Below are 26,407 nucleotides of genomic sequence, written 5' to 3' on the forward strand. Positions count from 1 at the left end.
GCACACCTACAGACCAGCATGCACAAACCTCAACACACAAGGGAAGCTCAGGCAAACATAAGCACCACACATCCCACAGGCACTCACGCAAGCAACACACACATGCAGACACACAATATCCACTGCCTCCACTGTGTCCCCCTTGTCGTTGTCTCCCTCCTCCCTCCCAGTCTCGTCTACACTCACACCTGCATGCACTACCTCTACAGCCACTACGTCCCTCACCAGCACACCCACCAGCACACCCCGCTCATGTGTACTCACCACCCCCACTACCATTCACACGTCCCCTGTGTCCTCTCCCAGTGTGTCTGTGACGCCTCCTCCCAAGATACACAAACGCAGCCACACACCCACCCAATAGCCATCCACATCACGACAGCGTCCAGCGCATGCATCTGCACCCAAAGTCACCAAACGTACACCTCCTACTACCACCACCTCTTCCTCCACTCCCAAACCCCCTCCACCTACCCATCCCAGTGTGTCCCAAAAATATTTCATGTCCAGCCTTGACCTTTTTCCAACACCTCCCCCACCACGTACATCTCATAGGTCCCGAACTAGCACCTCAGCCACAACATCTCCGGGACCAGTAGTGCCTGTGCGGGTATGTGGAGTGCACCGGCCACCAGGACAGCCAGTGTGGCACGGAGCCACAGCACAGCCAGTCCCCCACCTGTGAAGCATCAGAAGTTGGCCAGTGCCCGGCGGGAGAGGAGGAAGACTCCAGCCACCAAAGCCTCTCCCAGGGCTCCCGGTGGGAGTGTGGAGTCAGCTGTGACACCTCCCAAGGTGGGGAAGGGCCACAAGAAACCTGGCAAGTCTGGGAAGATCTGCACGGTGGAGAAGACCGCCATCATCCCCTCTGCCCAGGAGGGCCCCGCCAGCCCCAGCCCAGCTGCCCAGAAGGGCCCGCCAGCCCCAGCCCAGCTGCCCAGGAGGGCCCCGCCAGCCCCAGCCCCCCTGTCCAGGAGGGCCCTGCCAGCCCCAGCCCCGCTGGGCCATGAAGGACCGCCAGCACAAGCCCCGCTGGGCCATGAAGGACCGCCAGCACAAGCCCCGCTGGGCTGAAGGACCACCAGCACAAGCCCCGCTGGGCCATGAAGGACCGCCAGCACAAGCCCCGCTGGGCCATGAAGGACCGCCAGCACAGGCCCCGCTGGGCCATGAAGGACCGCCAGCACAAGCTCCGCTGGGCCATGAAGGACCGCCAGCACAAGCCCGCTGGGCCATGAAGGACCGCCAGCACAAGCTCCGCTGGGGCATGAAGGACCGCCAACTCAAGCACCGCTGAATAGGGCACCGCCAACTCAAGCACCGCTGAACAGGGCACCGCCAACTCAAGCACTGCTGGGCCGGGCAACGCCAACTCAAGCACCGCTGAACAGGGCACCGTCAACTCAAGCACCGCTGAACAGGGCACCGCCAACTCAAGCACCGCTAGCCCATGAGCGGCAGGGGCACTGACGCAACTGGGTCTGTCATGGGGTAGGTGATGCACTCTGGGCACCAGTCCCCCTCCAGAACCAGTGGAGAGATCCATCCACTACCTCTGTCCTTCACAGGATGAAGCACTCTGGGCACCAGTCTCCATCCACTACCTCTGTCCTTCACAGGATGAAGCACTCTGGGCACCAGTCCCCCTCCAGAACCAGTGGAGACATCCATCCACTACCTCTGTCCTTCACAGGATGAAGCACTCTGGGCACCAGTCCCCCTCTAGAACCAATGGAGACTTTTAGCCACTTGAAAGACTGTGGCTTTGCACTCCCCAGGATGTTACAGTGGGCAAGCCACCCACTGTAGAGACTTGAGAGTCTGTGGCTTTGCACTCCCCAGGATTGAACAGTGGGCAACCCACCCACTTTAGAGACTTGAGAGACTGTGGCTTTGCACTCCCGAGGATTGAACAGTGGGCAACCCAACAACTGTAGAGACTTGAGAGACTGTGGTTTTGCACTCCACAGGATTGAAAAGTGGGCAACCCACCCACTGTGGAGACTTGAGAGACTGTGGATTTGCACTCCCCAGGATTGAACAGTGGGCATTGAGCCCCCTCGCGGATCTGGCGTTGTGCACTCATCCGGCTGAGGTGCCCCCCCTTCCCTTCCCTCTGAGGTGGCTGTTGTATTTCTATCTGATGCCCCTGCAGTGTTCTCTCTGTTTTGATCGGGTATCGAGTGTGGGCCTCGCCCATGCATTTTGGGCCCAGTGGTCCACGGACTATAAATGGTGCAATACCTGGACTTGTATTATTGGTGTATATATTTGTTTATAGTGTATATATATTTTGGAGTACTGGATTTTAATGGATTACAATTGTTACAATCATTTCCTTTTGTCTTTGCATTCTTCCGGGAGGGTTGGGGGGTGTAACTGTAATGTATCAACATCTATTAGTGTGTGTGTTGTAGTGGGTGAGGGTGGGGGTGGGGGTGTTGCGTGTGTGTGTCACTCTTTTTTCCCTTCCCCCTCCCCTGTGTCGTAGGTGCAGTACTCACTGTGGTCTTCGCCGCCGGTGTTCGTGCTCCTGGTAGAGGAGCAGGAAGACTATTGCAGTTAGAATTTGGAGTTCCGGTTCCATGGTGTCCTCGTTCCTCGTGGGGTGTGTAGAGGTAGCGTTTTCCCTTCGAAATTCCTGTTTCCGCCGTGTTTTTATCCACAGTGAATCCGCCCCGGAAAAGGTCATAATAGTGTGGGCTGTACATTGTCTCCCGTCTGTCTGTTGGCGGTGACCGCCGCACTGTTTGTTTGTACCGCCGTGGCGGTCGGAGTGTTAAAGTGGCTGTCTTTGATGGCGGTTTCCGCCACGGTCGTAATTCCAATTTTTTTACCGCCGGCCTGTTGGTGGTCTTACCGCCGCTTTAACACCTTCCGCCAGGGTTGTAATGACCACCTCTGTATTTAGGCTCCAACGCCCATGTCTCTTGAAAAAGACATATCTTGTGTTCGTCTATAAATTGGCCGCATTCCGGGATTCACATTTTGTTCTCCAGCCCAGCTATGTTCCAGCAGAGAACTGTGTCTAGCGCATCTGCTCTGTCTTGCAATGCTTCAACCAAGGATTGCGCTCTAATAGGTGAAATACCCCTAAAAGGCTTAATACCCGTTAAGATCATAGCTAGGCCGCTCTCGTTAGCACTTCCCACTACTTTGTCTCCCAAAGAATCTCTCGCCCCCGTAGGTTCAGAGCCAGTCATGTTCAGATCAGGTGCCATAATTGATTAAATAGTCCTAGGATTATTGGGACCCATTGGCTCCAAGACTGGTCTGCTCGCTTGGGCTCCTCCCACTTCACTGACTCCTGGGGTGGTGTTTGTCCCATTTATTACACAACGGGATGAAATCTGACTAATTTCCAGATTACAGAGTTCTGACTGGGTGGGTAGTGTAATTGGTGTAAGGCCTCTAAAAACTGCATTTACAATCTGCTTATTCTCTGGGCTGCTCATTCCTAATCCCCATGGTCCGCTATCTCTAGGTGTATAATGGTCCCTGGCTAGATGCCTAATTCCCACGGACTTTAATGAGCCCTGTGTGAGACTGTGTGAGACTGACTTTTAGTCAATCTATCTCAGAAAGGGGGGATGAAGGGTATCTACATCCTGACTGGGGGGTGTACTACAGCTGAGAGCAAAAGGGGCCTCTGGGCGCTACTAACAACCCACTAGTAGCTGGTGTAACTGCTTGGGGGTGAAAAACTTGGAGTCTGCACAGAGATACTTCCCCCACTGAGGGATAAGGTCTACAAGCGTTTAAAGAGAGCTGCTGAACAAGGGCAGGTGAGTCGAAGTTGATGACAATACAGTCCCTCATGCCAAGCTTCTCCGATAGACCCCCCCTACCCACCCTCCTCACCATTAATATTGAAGGTACCATGTGAAATGCAAATCTGGCATTTGTATGCAGCCAATGTATGACCTTATTTTTCAATTCGGTGAATGATTCCCAGTTGTTAGTTTGGAGTTTAGGAACATTTGTGATAACAAGTACATATGGACATGATTCCGGTGGAAGATGTAAAGCTCTTGTCAGACTCCCACCGTTAGTCAGCACCTTCTCCAGGGGGCCTGATTGTTGGTGATCATGAACAGAGTTGGCTTTATGGATTTTAGTTGCTGTGTCATTAAAAGGAGCTGTTCCTCTGGTTCCACTAAAGGAGGAAGCAGAGACCTTGGAACACTTGTCCATTGAATTGATGGCCGAACTGTCAATTGGACCCCCCTATGCTTGATGCAGGGGATCAGGATAAGTCTTCGGAGGCATGAAACTCTTTCCCTTTGGTGGGGGAGATCTGCTATCACTAACACAGGGTTGACTCAAAGGAAAAGAATGGCAATGAGATTGAAAATCCGCTTGGGGAGGAGTAACCAGCGACTGAGACTTGATAAGCCCTCCCAGTTTCTCCTCAATGGCTTGTAGACGGGTTACTATAGGGTGGAGCCTCTTGGAGAACTATTCCTTTATATGTTCTATTATACGGTCAAATGCCGGTTGCTCAATAACGCTTTCTTGGGGTAGTATATAATCTTTATTCCTAAATGCAGGGCCAGGATTAGAGGGGCTCAAAGTGCGGGCTCGTTTATTCCTTAAGTTTACCTCACCTCGTTTCCTTTTGCCTTTTATATTGGACTCTGGGTTAGGTGTAGACACAACCTTTAAAGGGCCCGGAATCAACATTACCAGTTCAGATGTTACAGTGGTGTCGTCCGAAATCACAGAGGTGAAATCCTGGATGTTTCTAGGAAGGATGGTGGGTGAGGTAGCCAAAGCAGTCTGTGAGTCCTGTGGTTGCAGAAGCTGTTTAGGAATTTGCGATAGGGGTAGAGATTGACAGTTAGAGGCCAGAAGTGTGGGAGCAGTTAGATGACGCTCAACCAACTCTATCTCCTTTTCCAAAGCTCCAACAGCTTTTTGGAGAAATCCATCTAAAGTTTTGTTGTTACCATGTTTTTCGTGAGATGCTGCCACCTTCCGTCTGTCCATCTCTCTCCCTTTTGCAGCCAACAGTCACCTTTCGCGCTTTTCTGGATGCTCCTTATTCGAACACTCGCTTAAGCACACTTAGCGCCTATATTTCCACCAACTGGGGCCCTGCTAAGGCACTACAATAATTTGCCTCACCTGCAATGGTCTTAGATTCCTCAGATCACTCTACTATAAGTTCATATTCTATTCACTGGCCTCCAAGACTTGGATTAAAGAGGTGTGCCCAGCCCGGCCTCATCCGGTCGCTGACGGGCGAAGGACGGGCCCCCCCTTGGCCCGGGATTCGCCCGCGCGCACGTGTTTTATTAGGTTTTATAATGGCTGCTTTTTTTTTTATGTATTTCATATTAGAAGTATGTTTTATATCCACATGTCGTGCCGAATAAAGTGTAACTGATTTCGTTGGTTTGTAGCCTTCTATTGAGTTGCTAGGGAATCCAGGGGCAGAGGCAGTTCCCGCATTCCAACTTACTGGACACTAGGGCATGAGTTTTTCTTGTGATGCTTGGGAGCCATTTGAAGATATTTTTCAGCATCTTAATGGTGTGGAAGTTGGATGTAGTGACATTGTCGACTTGTGCAGTCATGTTGGGTTTGCTGTTGATGATTATTCCAAGGTTCCTGGCATGGGTGCTGAGTGTGCATCTGAGTTTGGCTGGCCACCAGTTGGCATTCCATGGTGAGGTGTTCTTGCTGAAGATCACTATTTTTTTCCTGCCAATGTTAAGTTCAGTACCTTTGGGACTACTAGTGACTTTATTCATGCAGGCTTTGACCTTGCTTGTTTTGGGGATCTCGTCCAAGAGTCAGAGTATGAGTTACGTGTTGTCAGCGTAGGAGAGGATGTTGATGTTGTGTAGATGGATGTCATTGCCAGAGGGATTATGGATCTTTGAAGAGGGTGGGGCTGAGCGATGAACCTTGAGGCACTCCACAGATGAGTTTATGGGTTTACAAGAAGTGAGGTGCCAGGTGACAGCTTGTGTTCTATCTATTAACGAGGGCCATTTGGGTTTCAAATAAACAAATCAATTATTTTTTGGTATCCCCTCTTCTTTACATATCCCTTCTTCTTTACATCATATTTGATAGTGTCACTAAGGATGTACACGTTCTTTAAAGTGGGTGCCCATTTATATGTGACCAACAGCTTGTCTGTAATGTATTTATTCAGACTTGTTTCCAAAGTTAAAATATTTTCATGCTTTATGTTTAAATGGGTTGTTTCCACCACAATGTTTGTTCATTATCTAATTTCTTTTTAGTGGGGTTACTTATCCTCCAATAGCTCCACTCTGGATCGTTAACTCACTTTGTTAATGGCATTCTCCAGTGTGTTTTGATTATGACCTCTCTTGTTAAACGTATCTCCTCTCATTACTTTTGTTTTATCTCTGTCTTTTAAGCCAAATCATAGTTTCCAACAATCATTTTATTCCTCACAATTGAGCTTTTTGTGTGATCCATAGTGTGCTTCCATGAGTGTTTTAAAGTTTATTCGGACAGGAGAACGTCAATTTCAATATTTTACGTTTCATTAATTCCACAGCAATTTTGGCTTGATAAAACAATTTGACCAGTTTTACTTATTACATTAATCTGTTCATAAATCAATGCCCTCATGCGTACATAAAAGCTCACTATCATACTCTACTCTTTTGTAGCAAAATAGATTAGGAGATTGTCATCCCTTGTTAGATTATTTTCTCCGATTTTTGAGCAGTACGTAATAAGAATACTTTAAAGAATTCTTTGGAGGCTGCATCTACTAACTATGTGGTGAAAGCTTACCAAATTTTCGATGAATGTTGTCAGACTCTCTGCCCCCACTACCTACCAGCCAGGAGTATTTCGTCCACATTAGCTTTAAATTACAAAGCAAATTTGTGTAGATGGGACTTGTTCACCTACATGATAATTTAGCACCTGTGCTCTGTAAGGCTACGTTGGCATCAAGTGGTTTAGGCTAGTTTACAAACATAACAGTTGCACGGCCCGTTGTTCTGGCTTTGTCAAGCAGGTGTAATGGGTATTTTTTGTTATAAAAATATGGCACACAAATCAAAAGAATAAAAAAGGAAAATGGTACGGCATTGTCACAATATGCAATAAAACAGTTAAATTATAAAAGAAATCCATTGCATTTACTTTCAGAACAGTATGGTTGCTTCCTCACAGGCAGACATATTTAGAATATATAGAGAAACCCTTTTTAGTTTTAATGCCCATGGGTGGAAAATATGATTTTTTTGGTAAAAGAAAATATATTTTGCTTGGAATTTCCTCAATCTAAAGACAGAATTTAAACACAAAGAGATGATTATCGAAATAAAAAAGGATAACGAATGGAGCAAAAAAGCAACGATGAGGTAAAGTATTAGTCAAACAGACGTGGCACAAAAATATATTCATTTTTAAGTAGATTTGTGCATGTGATCAGATGAAATACAATCGCTCACAGCTTAAGAGTCAATGTCTGAGGTAGGACGAACCATTGCCCTATGCTACATGTTGTGGTGAGTGGAAGCAAAATGTGAATCATAGTTGAACAGATTTATAGAGGAAGAGGGCTGACTCCACTATGCATGTATTTTTCATGTATGTTTTTTGCAAGACATAAGGCCTCTAGTATAGACTTCAAAAGCCATACTCTCAGAGTAATGAGCTACTATAATTGCTCTATAATTCTTACATGCTAGAACATGAAATCCACATTACTTATTTACACTTTTGTCATTTTAGTTTATGGGAAATCGTGTGTGATGTAGTGATACAAAATGTTACACTGTACATTTAATAAAATGGAGTATCATTTTTACCAAGAATGGAAAAGTCTGAATTGGCATAATATTTCATGTTCCTTTATCTTGACTTCAGTTTTATAATGATTTGTTTCTGTTGCAGACCCCTCCAAACGAAGCAAAACTATATTTGGGAGCACTCTTTCTCCTGGGAAAATGGTAAGAAAAGCATTTGTAATTACATTGAATCGTACATTTATTTTATCAAAGACAGATAAGATATGAACTGGAGCGCCTGTGGAAACATGCTAAGAAAAAACTTAATTAGAATAATGGTGTAGAAGGGGTACCGGGGCACCTGACCAATGCAGACACTTATCCAGAGAGCGATTCTCCCCACCTTTACAAAATTAACCTAACTTTTTTACATTTTGTTTGGCTGGCATGGAATGAGATCGATCATCATGCATGACTCAATGGACTGGACTTGTACGTTTAGTGGCTGGAGGTAGGAGAGCAGGACTAAACCATGCAGGAGGCTGTTCTACGGAATTCAACATAGTATCCTCTGCCCAACTGCAAGTAGTTTATGCTATCTTTGTCTTCCACTTTGGCAGTGCCAAGCAGCCGAGAAGACTACTGCACTATTTCCATGGGAGAGGTGGGATCTGTGGGTGTCATGCTATTACCCTCTCGTCCACTGCCTCCAATGTTCTTTTCATATTCAATTATTAATTCATTTGGTTTGGTTTGTATAGCATGGCTTGTGGCATAACACCACTTTTCAGTGACAGTGAGTTTATATTGGTTAGTCCACTTTATTAATTCCAGTCCAATGTGTAAGAAACTGTTTAAGGACCTGAATGCAAAAAGCCTATTTTCAACGTTCCACGTAAAAGAAATGGTTGGGCATTTTTTCAGAGGAAGAGTGTCTCTCTTGGTGAGGCAGGATGTTCCCAGTAGGATTTGGGAGTGAAAGGAAGATTTGTATAAAGATGCACAATTTCGGGTTTTGTTTGAAGACTGTCGGATTTAATTGGATCCTCAGGTCTGGAGTTAGAAAGTTCCAGGGGTTTCGTCCGATTAAATACATTTTCCAACTGAACCTTGTTGGTGTGATATGGTTTGGTCTGATTGATCTCATAGTTTGATTACATATGTAATGTGATGCCTACGTCTGAAGATAGAGTAGTCTGTAACCCTTGAGTGATTTCAAGACCAAGTAAAGAAGTTTCAATTGTATAGTTTTCACTACTGGCAACCAATGGTTTTTTTTGAGAGCAGGTGTGATGTATGAGGTTTTTATAGGACTTTTCTGTCTATGCACCTAGGATCTGAAACAACATCCCTTCATCCATCAGGACCATCACAAAGCTGCTCCAATGTAGAAAAGAGTTGAAGACACACCTCTTTACAGAACACTACAGCACAATGCATTACACGTCCACAAACCTCATTGAATTTATGCTTGTCTTTGACCATGTACAGCGCTCCACTACCTTTTGGACAGGTTTGGGACTACAGAAATACCAGTAACATGCATATATACACAAGACACACAGGCATAGAGACACTCAGGTAAGTGAAATATAAATTGGAGGCTATTTAGCCAACCTCTGCTGAAATAGATGACATTATGATGATCTATGTGGCCAGTGGCGGGGCAAATAGCGAGAAAACTTTTCAGTTTGCTCTGTGACTACTTAAATCGTAGCATTTATGTACTATTTTGCTAGCATTCAACTACACAATAAATCAAATTATTTTCTAACTGGTGGCTGGGTACATATTAGATCCTACACTATTTGTTACAGGGCCACCTTGCACCACATTAACGTCATTTGTTTTACATGAATGTGGTCCAATAAGGCTGAAATTCCCATTCCGTATTTACAGAGTGGCACAATGCATGCATAGTGCCACTCTGTAACCCTTTGCACTACATTATGCCTGTGCCAGGCATAATGTATGCAAAGGGGGCGTTCCCCCATTAGGGGAGTTGGAAAATGGCATAAGGAAATCTATGAGATTTCCTTGCACCATTTTTTATGGCACCTTTAATGCCTGCTCAAAAACAGGCATCAAAAGGGGGCTTCTATTCTTTAGAATGGGGCCCTACCTACTCTGCAGGAGTAGCACCAATATTTTGGCGCTACTCCTGCAGAGTGATCAATAGCGTCATGAGAAATTATGCTGTTGCCCCCTACCCTGCCCCATGGTGTGCCATATTTTAAATATGGCCCACATGGTGGCAGTAGGAGGGTGCTAAGGGGTGCAGGGAAAGTGGCTCTGCACTTGGTTCAGCGCCACTTTCCATAAATCTGCCCCTATGTACTTTGGCTCAGCCGCTGGGCAAATAGTAAAGAGGTGCCTCTATTTACAGGGCTTGCAGGTGAACAGCATACATGATGTACTAACGGAAAAGTTGGCCTTACAAGTAATAAAGAAACTTTATGATGTATCTGGTCATACGCTAAAGACTACCCATTATGTACTATTTGGCTAGAAAAGTAACTGATTACCTGGACACCACCTAAACAGATTGATACAATTCTAGGTTGGTGGAAGAAAGGCGAATAGACAAATTATGATGTGCCAGGCAGTCAGCTAATGATCTGAGAATCTGTACAGTTTATGCACTTGCCAAGTGCATAGTGGTTTACTTGCTATTTACCTGGAGTCTCCATAAATGAAAAAGTTTCTCTCCTGTTTTTTAAGCTTTTATGTATGGTTTTTTGCACTAACAACGATTTGCTACTTTTTTCATTTCTCAAAATGTTGCCTGTGGGCACGGCTTCCTATCCAAAAAGTTTTAAGTTAGTGCAAAGTTTGAGATAGTGGACAACTTTAGAGCGTTTTTCTTTGTGCTTTATGTTCGTGGTGAAAACTTGTCGAGCATTTATTTGGAAAGTTCATTATTCCAAAGTGAAATCCATTATTGTTTAATCATTTATCCACACATTGTTCTGTTCTTTAATTATGATATGTAGGCTCTTCACCTTCAAAACTTGCATTCGGCATGGAAGTGTCCCATTGACATTTGTTCAGTGTGGCATCAAAAGTCTTTAGACTGCAGCTCAAATGCATGGTAATATGTATTAGTTTTGTTTTCTTGCTTCATTGATTATGGATGAGTTTGAAAACCAATGATGTTAATCTTCGTGCGTCTGACCTTAATAAGTAAACTTACAAGGGGACGCAAATAGGTCGATTAGTCTTTTGATTGCGCTTAAGATGTTCCCACCATATATCCCGTACATGCTGATCAATAATCAATAACCATCAATAACATTAGTAATCAATAGGAGTCAGTAATTGTCACACACCATGACCTTGCAGTCAGGAATAACCACACCTTTATGTAAAAGTTAGAATATTTATTTCCCTATATTAACAATGCTAATGTGATGTAGGTTAATCTCAAAATCAATTGATAAACATATAAAAACAACACTGGCTGACCGAAATGACGAAAGAATTGCAATCTAATCAAAGCTTGAGCTACTACACATTCTAAAATATCAGTACAAATTAATAGCAAGAATAACTGCACAAACAATATTACATACATTTAGATTCAGCAAAGAAAATACATCAGCTGTTATTTCATGAAGCAAAACTTTATCAGTGAGCTCCCTAACTAACACCAGATTAGAATAGCATGTTTGGGCATGAAAAACAATTTAGTCAACACAAATTTGGAAACCATCTAACTATGGCTCTATCAAAACAGCCGTTGGTACCTAGAAACAAAAGCAAATAGACAGAGCAAACAACATCATAGTCAATATACCTATCTTCAGTTTTGGTCAGCAAGCTGGCACTGTCTTCATCATCAGGACATCAGTCTGGTCCGCAAGGCATCAGGATTCAGCATCAAAGTTCAGAAAAGGCAAAGTCTTTTAAGCAATAAAGTTAAGCATCTCTCTTCTCAAAAACAGAAAAATTGGCAAAATGGTCTAAACTCTCAAGAACAGTGGGGAGAATGGCTTCTTTCCTCTTGATGCAGTCCGGCTAAGTTAGATTTTCCTAAACTACTTCCCAAGTCCCTATTAGTCAAGGGATCGCATGTTCACACTTTGTCCAATAAAACGAAAACTTCAAAGCTACAATTCCACTAGTACACGGTTCACATGTCCATGATTGGCTCCTTTCGCACTGTTCTCATCATCCGGCTCGTCAGGTAACAATATTGTTGTAGCTTATACTACAGTCAGAGTCTCCATTGTATCTCCTGAGAAAGTTAGTCTTACCCCCATTACTTAAAACAATGTTACATTAGCAAGTACATCATCTCCTAGCAAGCACTTCTCATGAGAAAGAATTTTAGCTACGAGCACATTAGGTCAGCACAGCGGGAAATTACACTTTAATTCTCTAAGCAAACATTTTATTAAACACACAAGAAATGCACCTTGGCATGAGGCTGTGCAGCTAGGCCAAGAACTCCGCTAAGTTAAGGCCTACAAATAATAAAGCTAATACATAATACACAATCCTTATTATGATGTTTACTACATTAATCACATATAAGCTCAACATTTCATATTAACAAGCCATTAATAAGTATACTTTGTGAACATTGACGGCCACTATCGTGGTCACACTTTCAAATGCATGCATTATTTTTCTCTACATTATTTCATTTACTATGCAAATTCAACACTCAGAGTACATGAATATTCATTAACAATTTCATTAATAACTCAGCGTTAACACTAATATGGGCAGTTCATAACTCAGATACCCGTTACTTAATAAATGCATGATGTATGCATTGTTTTCCAGTGTAAACTGATTTTCTTCTCATTAGATCTTGTGTTTATTCAGCTCTTGTAAGTGTATTAAAGTCCAGTTAAGCATTTTATTCTGTTTGGAAATGTAGGAATGTGACGTCCAGTGTTTTTTGTCACTTTGGCAATATATGAAAACCCTAGATACTAGCATCTTAGAGAGAGGAAGTTGGAATGGGATGGGCTGTGCCGCCTCTGGTTAGCCTGAAAAAAGGTTTGGGGGCTTAGGTACATTTCTTGAAATTGACAGAAAATAGTATAAAACCAGATCCTGCACTCAACCTTCGAAACCTGTCTATACCCTGCAGTGCATAGCCTTTGGCCATGCACAGCATGGGTTGACCACGGGGCCTGACATTATTCCTTTATCAATTTTTATTTTTGGGGTCTGTGGATTATTTTCTGTTTCTGTAAATCAGGGGCAAGCTTCTTGTCTGATACTATGTACCAGGGCTTCTCCAGCGCTTTTCCAACCCATGCTATACACTGAAGCATTTGCAGTTCCGAATCCATGTCCACAGACCCACAGTCCGGAGTGCATAGTCAGAGAAAAGTGCCCTGTGTTTACGAAACCCTGGCATGAAAATTGCCCTATTTTCATGGATCCAAAAAAGAATCCATGGATCCCCGATACCTGAAATGGCACCCTTGGTCCATCGTACATGTCTAGGTACAGCAAACCGTGATGCCATTTTATTCTGGTGGGGATCTACAGATCCAAGAATGAACATTTGTGAGGGAGTTTTGGAGGACCGCCTCAAAGGCCTTGGCATCTGGGTGTGCCTACCCTTGTCCCCTATGTGGCATTTTCATATTTACTTCACAATACAGGGACTGTGACCCACATTAAGAAATGGCCACCAAAAAATAAATTTTTCTCTTTTGGAAGCCAAACAAATGACCCAGCTTCAGGGATCCATCTCCAGATTCAATGACAATAGGAGAAAAAGCTTCCTCGTTCCTCAGATTTCTGTAGTGTTTTTGATTTGTGAGCCAGTGGTGGATATGTGGATCCCAAACAGCCAAGGTATACACAAGTGTTAAAGCTTTAAAACCCATTCAGCAACAATTTATCCCCTGGGGTCCCACTGAGCCCCACCCACAAGTGATGTGGGGGTCAGAATATCCCTCCCTTGCCCCCTTATACATTATTTTTTAAACATCTTACAGATGCAAGGATCGATCCCCCAAGTCTGGTAATGGTGGCCACAACATTCTGATTTGAGTTGCTGTTTGAAGTGGTTAAATGTTAGGTATATGTGGACGGTAGGTCCTGAAGAAGTCCTGTGTTACCACAAATGAGAAAAAGAGCCCCATGATTGGCCTAGAGAGCTTTTTCTTCTTGCTGCCATTTCTGTACTGCTCGACCTAGACTAGTTCCGTGATATAGAGCTAACTGATTGTCTGGCTGCAACTCAAATGATAATATTGCAGCCATCATTCCAGACTCGGGATCTTGGTGCCTGTATGAAGAAAATGCTTTTAAAATAATGAGTAAGGGGGCAGGTAAAGTACACCTTAGCCCCTGGTATTTGTGGGGGAGGGGCCAAAGGGACCTCGAAAACCTGAGGCCAAAATGGAAAAAAAAATTGTGCCATGGGTACAGCAGTACTTTCCTGAGATCGGGGTGGCCCTCCAATGAGGTACCCTGGTACTCTTACAATACTGCCATTCAAGCTCACCACCATGGTACTGCCTTACTGTTCAAGATTCCGTGGGGAAGCTTGCACAATATCACAGTATCATCGGGATCAAGCTTGAGCACTGGTCCCATGAGAGTACTGAAGTACTTTAAAAAATGTTTTTAAAAAACTAAGATGTTTTTAAAAATTGAAAAAAGAACTGTGGGTTGAATGTCTTTGAGGGGAGATGAGTGTATGCAGGGTTTGGAAGTCAGAAGGCCATGTGGCCTTCATCCAGCTCCAGTGGCCCAACCCCACTGTGCACAGCCAAGCATCAGTGGGTTGTTGGCCCACAAGGGGGTGGGCACAGGGCCTGGTCATAGCCTAGTCAATAAGATCCAGCTCAACTCCACACAGCCGAAGGTCAGGGCACAGGATCTGTCCACAGGCCAGCGGACTGACTGCCTACGATCTGTTATGCTTGCATAAATGCTCTTCAATAGCTCCTCCGAAAAAAACAGCACACACTATATTGAGTAGCCATGGGATTGACTACCTATGGATAAGAAAGTTACGAATTCAGGACCTGTTTTTAGAGTTTGGTGATACTCCATCTCAAACATGACAGATATCCCGTCCACCTTAATAGAGGTGCATTATATCTTTATGCACTTTTAAAAACGCACTTTAAAAAAAGGCAGACAGGATAATTAGAGAGGCTTTCCCATCAATTGGCTCAAAAGCATCAGATTGCATCCATTAAACCACAGACACACCAGCTCACAGACATCAGTACTATGTATGTACTGATTAAGGGGCATATTTATACTCCGTTTGCACCGAATTTGCGTCGTTTTTTTCGACGCAAATTTGACGCAAAACTAACTCCATATTTATACTTTGGCGTTAGACGCGTCTAGCGCCAAAGTTCATGGAGTGAGCGTCATTTTTTGGCGTGAACACCTTCCTTGCGTTAATGATATGCAAGGTAGGCGTTCCCGTCTAAAAAAATGACTCCCAGGCATGTGCGTGGTATTTATATTCCCGGGCAAAAATGATGCCCGGGAGTGGGCGGGGCAAAAAACCCCGCATTTGCGCCTGCATTTAACGCCTGGGTCAGGGCAGGCGTTAAGGGACCTGTGGGCTCAGAATGAGCCCAGAGGTGCCCTCCCCTGCCCCCAGGGAGACCCCCTGCCACCCTTGCCCACCCCAGGAGGACACCCAAGGATGGAGGGACCCACCCCAGGGACATTAAGGTAAGTTCAGGTAAGTATTTCTTTTTTTTTTTTTGTTGTGGCATAGGGGGGCCTGATTTGTGCCCCCCTACATGCCACTATGCCCAATGACAATGCCCAGGGGACATAAGTCCCCTGGGCATGGCCATTGGGCAAGGGGGCATGACTCCTGTCTTTGCTAAGACAGGAGTCATGTTAATGGGGGATGGGCCTCGTAAAAAAATGCCGAGAAATCGGGTTGAGGCGATTTTTTTGACTCAACCTGACTTGCCCCATTTTGAGACGCCCATACGCCATTTTCCCCTACGCCGGCGCTGCCTGGTGTACGAGGTTTTTTTTCACGCACACCAGGCAGCGCCGGTCGGCTAACGCCGGCTAACGCCATTCTATAAATACGGCACCCGCATGGCGCTTCAGAATGGCGTTAGCCGGCGCTAATTTTTTTGACGCTAAACTGCGTTAGCGCAGTTTAGCGTCAAAAAGTATAAATACGGGCCTAAGTGTGATCAGTGTATGGCGCCTTCCGACTGGATCACAGTGCTGTGAAGATCACTGTTTTAATACCTCATATTCCTGCCACTTTGTTACGTATTGCAGCCTATTTTGTATCATTCTTATCCTTACGATTGGCCACATTTATATAGGTTCACATGTTCCATTGAATGAATATTAAAGTGAATTATTCTTCATGTGCATTACATTCTCCTTTGAGAACAGAGCTGGGTTCCGGAAAGTGTCTGTCGTGCACAGAATCTTTACTTGCTTACTTTCTCTTGTAGTTAACAACAAATACATTTCATAAAAACATACATTGAGGGTTGTCACGATTCTGGAGACCTCGGGCCATATGTACGAACACATTTTCCCATTGACACAGAATGGGAAAAATTATTTTTTAATATTTAAAGAGATGCTAATGACTCACACCGTGTACCCAAACAAAAATTATAATTGAGAGAGGATATTATTCATCCAGGGACAATTAACAATATTTATCCAATGCCACATATATATGAATAAATATTAGTTATGCTCTCTGCTTAGCAGTAAGGCCGATGTATTTATATGTAGTCTTTAACATGGGCAGATTATTGGGCAATGTACTTAATACGCCAATGTGCCACTTAATTTGTACCCTAGATGACCCTTTCTCTCGTCTCAAGTTGTCCATTACCGTAGATGACTGCCGAATATGCTCCCACTTCCGACTGTTGTTTCTAACTGATTGCATTGCTGACAATCCAAGTTATCTTTCAAGTTATGGTGAACTCACAACAGCCACAGCTTGACCTAATTGACCCGACGTAGGTTCTCTCTAAGTACCTCCTGCCCAATTGCCTCCTCTATGTTCCTCTATTCATTTGTCTCTCCCAGCTGCACTTAAACGGCTCCAAGAATCACTATCCTTGTGACCTCCAGCTCCATTCGCCCTCTGCATGTTCCAGATGTGATGTATTTCCGTAGTTGCAATTTAGGGTTTGGATATCATTTCTTCCTTTCTATAGCCACTGAATGAAATCTCTCCCATTGCCCAGGGTTTCGTCAATTCCCCCCCTTCACCATGGTGCCCCCTATTTGGGTGCAACAGTGCTTTGGTATGTAAGTCAAAACAATCGCCATTTGCTCCATCAGTCTGTGGTCTACAATTGCTCTCTACTGGGGCTGTGCAGCAAATGTTCTTTGCCTCCTTTGCATGTCTCTCGCCCCCAATTTCACCAGTTGCAATGCCCAGATTGTCTGTGTTTTCATTAGAGACCCTTAAAGTAAAACTCTTTGGTGCCCCAGCCCCAATCACCCTTTCCAATAAGTATCAGACAATGTGTCTCTGTCTTAAGTGTACCTCCCTCTGACCCCCAAGTGCTCCCTCCCCTAATGCCTTCCTAAGTGCTCCAGTCACTTTGCTGCTATACCAAGTACCCCATATGCACCTGGGTCACAGATGTTCCATCCAGAATCTCCATTTGACCAGACCCTGTGGCAACCCAAACCACTGTGGGTGGGCTTTCTCACTGGGCATGGGGATGCACAATGGGGGATAATTTGGAGGGTCATGCCTTTATCCTGGCCTTGTGCCCAACCTGTCATAGTCAGCCAACTCCTGCCTTTGTACTTACGCAGCAGGGGTTGGTCAAAGAGTCTGTTGGTGGTCAAACCACGCTGCACATTGAAGGCACAGATGGGAATTCTTTGCATGACCAAGTCCTGCACCCAAATCAATAGAGGTCCCAAACCCTGTTGTGGCAAACAGACACTTTTTATTTTTGTTAACTGATGGAACTTCCTGAAATTGTTTTCCATCTTCCCTTAAGAAATTATTTTGTTTTGTATGCCACTCCATTGTGCTTGTATAGGTCACTTACACATAATTCAAATTTACTCAAGTATTGTACAATTTAGATTGTTGTTTCTTAACTCTTATTGGGTATTATATTGCAATATAGGGAAAAATACCACGTTCCAGAGCAAGTTAAATACACTGTGTGCTTTAGGATTTTTTCTAAACCACAGAACACAATAGAAGTATAAACAGGTCCTAGTCCTGAACAAAGCCGTTGAATTTTGTGGCAAGCATAGGCAGAAACATGTAGACTATCATGGAGATAGAACAGTTGCTAACAGCATACCCTTGAGGGAGGGGAGGAAGGATAAAAAGGGATAACCTTCACTTCACAGGTTTATAAAAGTCTTAATAAAAACAGTCCTGTACACCCAAAAGGACTAAAAGCCTGATTTAGACCTTGGCAGTTGCACTTCTAAGCTTCATCTGGGGTGGACCCAAGAAGACTGTCAAGTCAACGGTCTTCCACCCAACGTATTTTGATGTTACAGACCTGAAGGCGGTGTACTGGCCGCGGTTTTCTGATGGAGGGAGGACATTGCGGGACTCCATGGACATCGGACAATGGCTATGAAACGGAGTTAAATCACATACACACACTTTACTTTTGCCACATTTAGCCCCCTGCATCACACATGACACAATACACCACATTAACACCCGTATCCATTGCCATTCCACCACAACACATGTGCATGCCGCAAACACAAATTGACGGACATCCATGACACAACATACCCACATCATTGACACTGCACCCACACATGACACAACCACAACAACCAACGCAACTACACAATCATCTACACAAAGACACGCTAGCACAACTACACACATCACAACAACAACCGCCACACAACACCACTCACCTGAATTTAGCACGCAGTAATTCAACACATAAAATAATATACCCAACAACATCAATGCTATATGCGAATTGCACCCATCTTGACACAACCACATTATCCACTGCAGCTCCATCCATCTCATCTAGCCAATTGCATTGCACACTCACATACACATACTGACTCACACATGCAAGTCGCAGCACAACATGACAGGTATAGGTCCCCTGGCAATGTGTACACATGAACACAGTTAACAGGTGTGAATGTAACGTCATTGTGGTGCCAGCATTCATTTGCCAATGAATACTGGCACCATAATGACAGTTGTGTGTGTGTGTGTGATATGTGTTGAGTACCAGTGTGTCTCCACCCATGTGTGACCCTCTCGTGTCCCCAACATAATTATGTTACAGTAACTTTAAAAAAAAGAAGCCTCTGACCCTATTATGGACATCCATATACAAGAAGAAAAATGGGTGGAACATTTTACGAGTATATATGGCACCCAGATTGAGGCACAGGTTTCCACTGTTGAGTCATCTTATTGTGCATCAGGGAATACCAATCATTTGAGCTTTCAACTGGTGGAAGTACAGAGGGCCCTGAAGAAAAGTAGTAGGGATAAAGCACCAGGACCCAATGGGGTTTCACTTGATGTTTTCTGTGAACTCCAAGACCTCTGGGCACCTATGACAATGAATGTGTTTAATGCCATTGCTAAGGTTGGCCCACCCTCGACTTGGAATACTTCGATTATTATTCCCATTTTTAGGAAGGGCAATAAATCTCTCCCAATAAATTATAGACCCCTATTGTTCCTTGGTTCAACTATGAAGGTGATGGGGCATATTTTACTGCACAGTCTGAGGATTGGGGTATGGACAATAACATTTAACAGATACACCGTATGGTTTTAAAAAAAGGTTTTGACACGATCGACCAAGCTTTTAACATGTCTATTATTATAGGAAAACTACTTCTCAAGTCCCTATTAGTCAAGGGATCGCATGTTCACACTTTGTCCAATAAAACGAAAACTTCAAAGCTACAATTCCACTAGTACACGGTTCACATGTCCATGATTGGCTCCTTTCGCACTGTTCTCATCATCCGGCTCGTCAGGTAACAATATTGTTGTAGCTTATACTACAGTCAGAGTCTCCATTGTATCTCCTGAGAAAGTTAGTCTTACCCCCATTACTTAAAACAATGTTACATTAGCAAGTACATCATCTCCTAGCAAGCACTTCTCATGAGAAAGAATTTTAGCTACGAGCACATTAGGTTAGCACAGCGGGAAATTACACTTTAATTCTCTAAGCAAACATTTTATTAAACACACAAGAAATGCACCTTGGCATGAGGCCGTGCAGCTAGGCCAAGAACTCCGCTAAGTTAAGGCCTACAAATAATAAAGCTAATACATAATACACAATCCTTATTATGATGTATTACTACATTAATCACATATAAGCTCAACATTTCATATTAATAAGCCATTAATAAGTATACTTTGTGAACATTGACGGCCACTATCGTGGTCACACTTTCAAATGCATGCATTATTTTTCTCTACATTATTTCATTTACTATGCAAATTCAACACTCAGAGTACATGAATATTCATTAACAATTTCATTAATAACTCAGCGTTAACACTAATATGGGCAGTTCATAACTCAGATACCCGTTACTTAATAAATGCATGATGTATGCATTGTTTTCCAGTGTAAACTGATTTTCTTCTCATTAGATCTTGTGTTTATTCAGCTCTTGTAAGTGTATTAAAGTCCAGTTAAGCATTTTATTCTGTTTGGAAATGTAGGAATGTGACGTCCAGTGTTTTTTCTCACTTTGGCAATATATGAAAACCCTAGATACTAGCATCTTAGAGAGAGGAAGTTAAAACATTGGAATGGGATGGGCTGTGCTGCCTCTGGTTAGCCTGAAAAAAGGTTTGGGGGCTTAGGTACATTTCTTGAAATTGACAGAAAATAGTATAAAACCAGATCCTGCACTCAACCTTCGAAACCTGTCTATACCCTGCAGTGCATAGCCTTTGGCCATGCACAGCATGGGTTGACCACGGGGCCTGACATTATTCCTTTATCAATTTTTATTTTTGGGGTCTGTGGATTCTTTTCTGTTTCTGTAAATCAGGGGCAAGCTTCTTGTCAGATACTATGTACCAGGGCTTCTCCAGCGCTTTTCCAACCCATGCTATACACTGAAGCATTTGCAGTTCCGAATCCATGTCCACAGACCCACAGTCCGGAGTGCATAGTCAGAGAAAAGTGCCCTGTGTTTACGAAACCCTGGCATGAAAATTGCCCTATTTTCATGGATCCAAAAAAGAATCCATGGATCCCCGATACCTGAAATGGCACCCTTGGTCCATCGTACATGTCTAGGTACAGCAAACCGTGATGCCATTTTATTCTGGTGGGGATCTACAGATCCAAGAATGAACATTTGTGAGGGAGTTTTGGAGGACCGCCTCAAAGGCCTTGGCATCTGGGTGTGCCTACCCTTGTCCCCTATGTGGCATTTTCATATTTACTTCACAATACAGGGACTGTGACCCACATTAAGAAATGGCCACCAAAAAATAAATTTTTCTCTTTTGGAAGCCAAACAAATGACCCAGCTTCAGGGATCCATCTCCAGATTCAATGACAATAGGAGAAAAAGCTTCCTTGTTCCTCAGATTTCTGTAGTGTTTTTGATTTGTGAGCCAGTGGTGGATATGTGGATCCCAAACAGCCAAGGTATACACAAGTGTTAAAGCTTTAAAACCCATTCAGCAACAATTTATCCCCTGGGGTCCCACTGAGCCCCACCCACAAGTGATGTGGGGGTCAGAATATCCCTCCCTTGCCCCCTTATACATTATTTTTTAAACATCTTACAGATGCAAGGATCGATCCCCCAAGTCTGGTAATGGTGGCCACAACATTCTGATTTGAGTTGCTGTTTGAAGTGGTTAAATGTTAGGTATATGTGGACGGTAGGTCCTGAAGAAGTCCTGTGTTACCACAAATGAGAAAAAGAGCCCCATGATTGGCCTAGAGAGCTTTTTCTTCTTGCTGCCATTTCTGTACTGCTCGACCTAGACTAGTTCCGTGATATAGAGCTAACTGATTGTCTGGCTGCAACTCAAATGATAATATTGCAGCCATCATTCCAGACTCGGGATCTTGGTGCCTGTATGAAGAAAATGCTTTTAAAATAATGAGTAAGGGGGCAGGTAAAGTACACCTTAGCCCCTGGTATTTGTGGGGGAGGGGCCAAAGGGACCTCGAAAACCTGAGGCCAAACTGGAAAAAAAAATTGTGCCATGGGTACAGCAGTACTTTCCTGAGATCGGGGTGGCCCTCCAATGAGGTACCCTGGTACTCTTACAATACTGCCATTCAAGCTCACCACCATGGTACTGCCTTACTGTTCAAGATTCCGTGGGGAAGCTTGCACAATATCACAGTATCATCGGGATCAAGCTTGAGCACTGGTCCCATGAGAGTACTGAAGTACTTTAAAAAATGTTTTTAAAAAACTAAGATGTTTTAAAAAATTGAAAAAAGAACTGTGGGTTGAATGTCTTTGAGGGGAGATGAGTGTATGCAGGGTTTGGAAGTTAGAAGGCCATGTGGCCTTCATCCAGCTCCAGTGGCTCAACCCCACTGTGCACAGCCAAGCATCAGTGGGTTGTTGGCCCACAAGGGGGTGGGCACAGGGCCTGGTCATAGCCTAGTCAATAAGATCCAGCTCAACTCCACATAGCCGAAGGTCAGGGCACAGGATCTGTCCACAGGCCAGCGGACTGACTGCCTACGATCTGTTATGCTTGCATAAATGCTCTTCAATAGCTCCTCCGAAAAAAACAGCACACACTATATTGAGTAGCCATGGGATTGACTACCTATGGATAAGAAAGTTACAAATTCAGGACCTGTTTTTAGAGTTTGGTGATACTCCATCTCAAACATGACAGATATCCCGTCCGCCTTAATAGAGGTGCATTATATCTTTATGCACTTTTAAAAAGGCACTTTAAAAAAAGGCAGACAGGATAATTAGAGAGGCTTTCCCATCAATTGGCTCAAAAGCATCAGATTGCATCCATTAAACCACAGACACACCAGCTCACAGACATCAGTACTATGTATGTACTGATTAAGGGGCATATTTATACTCCGTTTGCACCGAATTTGCGTCGTTTTTTTTAGACGCAAATTTGACGCAAAACTAACTCCATATTTATACTTTGGCGTTAGACGCGTCTAGCGCCAAAGTTCATGGAGTGAGCGTCATTTTTTGGCGTGAACACCTTCCTTGCGTTAATGATATGCAAGGTAGGCGTTCCCGTCTAAAAAAATGACTCCCAGGCATGTGCGTGGTATTTATATTCCCGGGCAAAAATGATGCCCGGGAGTGGGCGGGGCAAAAAACCCCGCATTTGCGCCTGAATTTAACGCCTGGGTCAGGGCAGGCGTTAAGGGACCTGTGGGCTCAGAATGAGCCCAGAGGTGCCCTCCCCTGCCCCCAGGGGCACCCCCTGCCACCCTTGCCCACCCCAGGAGGACACCCAAGGATGGAGGGACCCACCCCAGGGACATTAAGGTAAGTTCAGGTAAGTATTTCTTTTTTTTTTTTTGTTGTGGCATAGGGGGGCCTGATTTGTGCCCCCCTACATGCCACTATGCCCAATGACAATGCCCAGGGGACATAAGTCCCCTGGGCATGGCCATTGGGCAAGGGGGCATGACTCCTGTCTTTGCTAAGACAGGAGTCATGTTAATGGGGGATGGGCCTCGTAAAAAAATGCCGAGAAATCGGGTTGAGGCGATTTTTTTGACTCAACCTGACTTGCCCCATTTTGAGACGCCCATACGCCATTTTCCCCTACGCCGGCGCTGCCTGGTGTACGAGGTTTTTTTTCACGCACACCAAGCAGCGCCGGTCGGCTAACGCCGGCTAACGCCATTCTATAAATACGGCACCCGCATGGCGCTTCAGAATGGCGTTAGCCGGCGCTAATTTTTTTGACGCTAAACTGCGTTAGCGCAGTTTAGCGTCAAAAAGTATAAATACGGGCCTAAGTGTGATCAGTGTATGGCGCCTTCCGACTGGATCACAGTGCTGTGAAGATCACTGTTTTAATACCTCATATTCCTGCCACTTTGTTACGTATTGCAGCCTATTTTGTATCATTCTTATCCTTACGATTGGCCACATTTATATAGGTTCACATGTTCCATTGCATGAATATTAAAGTGAATTATTCTTCATGTGCATTACATTCTCCTTTGAGAACAGAGCTGGGTTCCGGAAAGTGTCTGTCGTGCACAGAATCTTTACTTGCTTACTTTCTCTTGTAGTTAACAACAAATACATTTAATAAAAACATACATTGAGGGTTGTCACGATTCTGGAGACCTCGGGCCATATGTACGAACACATTTTCCCATTGACACAGAATGGGAAAAATTATTTTTTAATATTTAAAGAGATGCTAATGACTCACACCGTGTACCCAAACAAAAATTATAATTGAGAGAGGATATTATTCATCCAGGGACAATTAACAATATTTATCCAATGCCACATATATATGAATAAATATTAGTTATGCTCTCTGCTTAGCAGTAAGGCCGATGTATTTATATGTCGTCTTTAACATGGGCAGATTATTGGGCAATGTACTTAATACGCCAATGTGCCACTTAATTTGTACCCTAGATGACCCTTTCTCTCGTCTCAAGTTGTCCATTACCGTAGATGACTGCCGAATATGCTCCCACTTCCGACTGTTGTTTCTAACTGATTGCATTGCTGACAATCCAAGTTATCTTTCAAGTTATGGTGAACTCACAACAGCCACAGCTTGACCTAATTGACCCGACGTAGGTTCTCTCTAAGTACCTCCTGCCCAATTGCCTCCTCTATGTTCCTCTATTCATTTGTCTCTCCCAGCTGCACTTAAACGGCTCCAAGAATCACTATCCTTGTGACCTCCAGCTCCATTCGCCCTCTGCATGTTCCAGATGTGATGTATTTCCGTAGTTGCAATTTAGGGTTTGGATATCATTTCTTCCTTTCTATAGCCACTGAATGAAATCTCTCCCATTGCCCAGGGTTTCGTCAATTCCCCCCCTTCACCATGGTGCCCCCTATTTGGGTGCAACAGTGCTTTGGTATGTAAGTCAAAACAATCGCCATTTGCTCCATCAGTCTGTGGTCTACAATTGCTCTCTACTGGGGCTGTGCAGCAAATGTTCTTTGCCTCCTTTGCATGTCTCTCGCCCCCAATTTCACCAGTTGCAATGCCCAGATTGTCTGTGTTTTCATTAGAGACCCTTAAAGTAAAACTCTTTGGTGCCCCAGCCCCAATCACCCTTTCCAATAAGTATCAGACAATGTGTCTCTGTCTTAAGTGTACCTCCCTCTGACCCCCAAGTGCTCCCTCCCCTAATGCCTTCCTAAGTGCTCCAGTCACTTTGCTGCTATACCAAGTACCCCATATGCACCTGGGTCACAGATGTTCCATCCAGAATCTCCATTTGACCAGACCCTGTGGCAACCCAAACCACTGTGGGTGGGCTTTCTCACTGGGCATGGGGATGCACAATGGGGGATAATTTGGAGGGTCATGCCTTTATCCTGGCCTTGTGCCCAACCTGTCATAGTCAGCCAACTCCTGCCTTTGTACTTACGCAGCAGGGGTTGGTCAAAGAGTCTGTTGGTGGTCAAACCACGCTGCACATTGAAGGCACAGATGGGAATTCTTTGCATGACCAAGTCCTGCACCCAAACCAATAGAGGTCCCAAACCCTGTTGTGGCAAACAGACACTTTTTATTTTTGTTAACTGATGGAACTTCCTGAAATTGTTTTCCATCTTCCCTTAAGAAATTATTTTGTTTTGTATGCCACTCCATTGTGCTTGTATAGGTCACTTACACATAATTCAAATTTACTCAAGTATTGTACAATTTAGATTGTTGTTTCTTAACTCTTATTGGGTATTATATTGCAATATAGGGAAAAATACCACGTTCCAGAGCAAGTTAAATACACTGTGTGCTTTAGGATTTTTTCTAAACCACAGAACACAATAGAAGTATAAACAGGTCCTAGTCCTGAACAAAGCCGTTGAATTTTGTGGCAAGCATAGGCAGAAACATGTAGACTATCATGGAGATAGAACAGTTGCTAACAGCATACCCTTGAGGGAGGGGAGGAAGGATAAAAAGGGATAACCTTCACTTCACAGGTTTATAAAAGTCTTAATAAAAACAGACCTGTACACCCAAAAGGACTAAAAGCCTGATTTAGACCTTGGCAGTTGCACTTCTAAGCTTCATCTGGGGTGGACCCAAGAAGACTGTCAAGTCAACGGTCTTCCACCCAACGTATTTTGATGTTACAGACCTGAAGGCGGTGTACTGGCCGCGGTTTTCTGATGGAGGGAGGACATTGCGGGACTCCATGGACATCGGACAATGGCTATGAAACGGAGTTAAATCACATACACACACTTTACTTTTGCCACATTTAGCCCCCTGCATCACACATGACACAATACACCACATTAACACCCGTATCCATTGCCATTCCACCACAACACATGTGCATGCCGCAAACACAAATTGACGGACATCCATGACACAACATACCCACATCATTGACACTGCACCCACACATGACACAACCACAACAACCAACGCAACTACACAATCATCTACACAAAGACACGCTAGCACAACTACACACATCACAACAACAACCGCCACACAACACCACTCACCTGAATTTAGCACGCAGTAATTCAACACATAA

General features: G+C 44.1%; 1 protein-coding gene across 1 annotated transcript in view; it reads left to right on the forward strand.

The window, feature by feature from the left end:
• The window catches only part of LOC138249560 (cytoplasmic tyrosine-protein kinase BMX-like), a 628,910-nt gene that overhangs the window by 85,815 nt on the left and 516,688 nt on the right, over window positions 1-26,407 (forward strand). The window contains exon 6 of the mRNA XM_069203506.1: window positions 7,897-7,952. Within this exon, the coding sequence (XP_069059607.1) occupies window positions 7,897-7,952 (56 nt within the window). The remainder of the gene's footprint in view (window positions 1-7,896; window positions 7,953-26,407) is intronic.

The sequence above is a fragment of the Pleurodeles waltl genome, chromosome 8 (assembly GCF_031143425.1).
Source record: "Pleurodeles waltl isolate 20211129_DDA chromosome 8, aPleWal1.hap1.20221129, whole genome shotgun sequence".
Lineage (NCBI taxonomy): Eukaryota > Metazoa > Chordata > Amphibia > Caudata > Salamandridae > Pleurodeles > Pleurodeles waltl.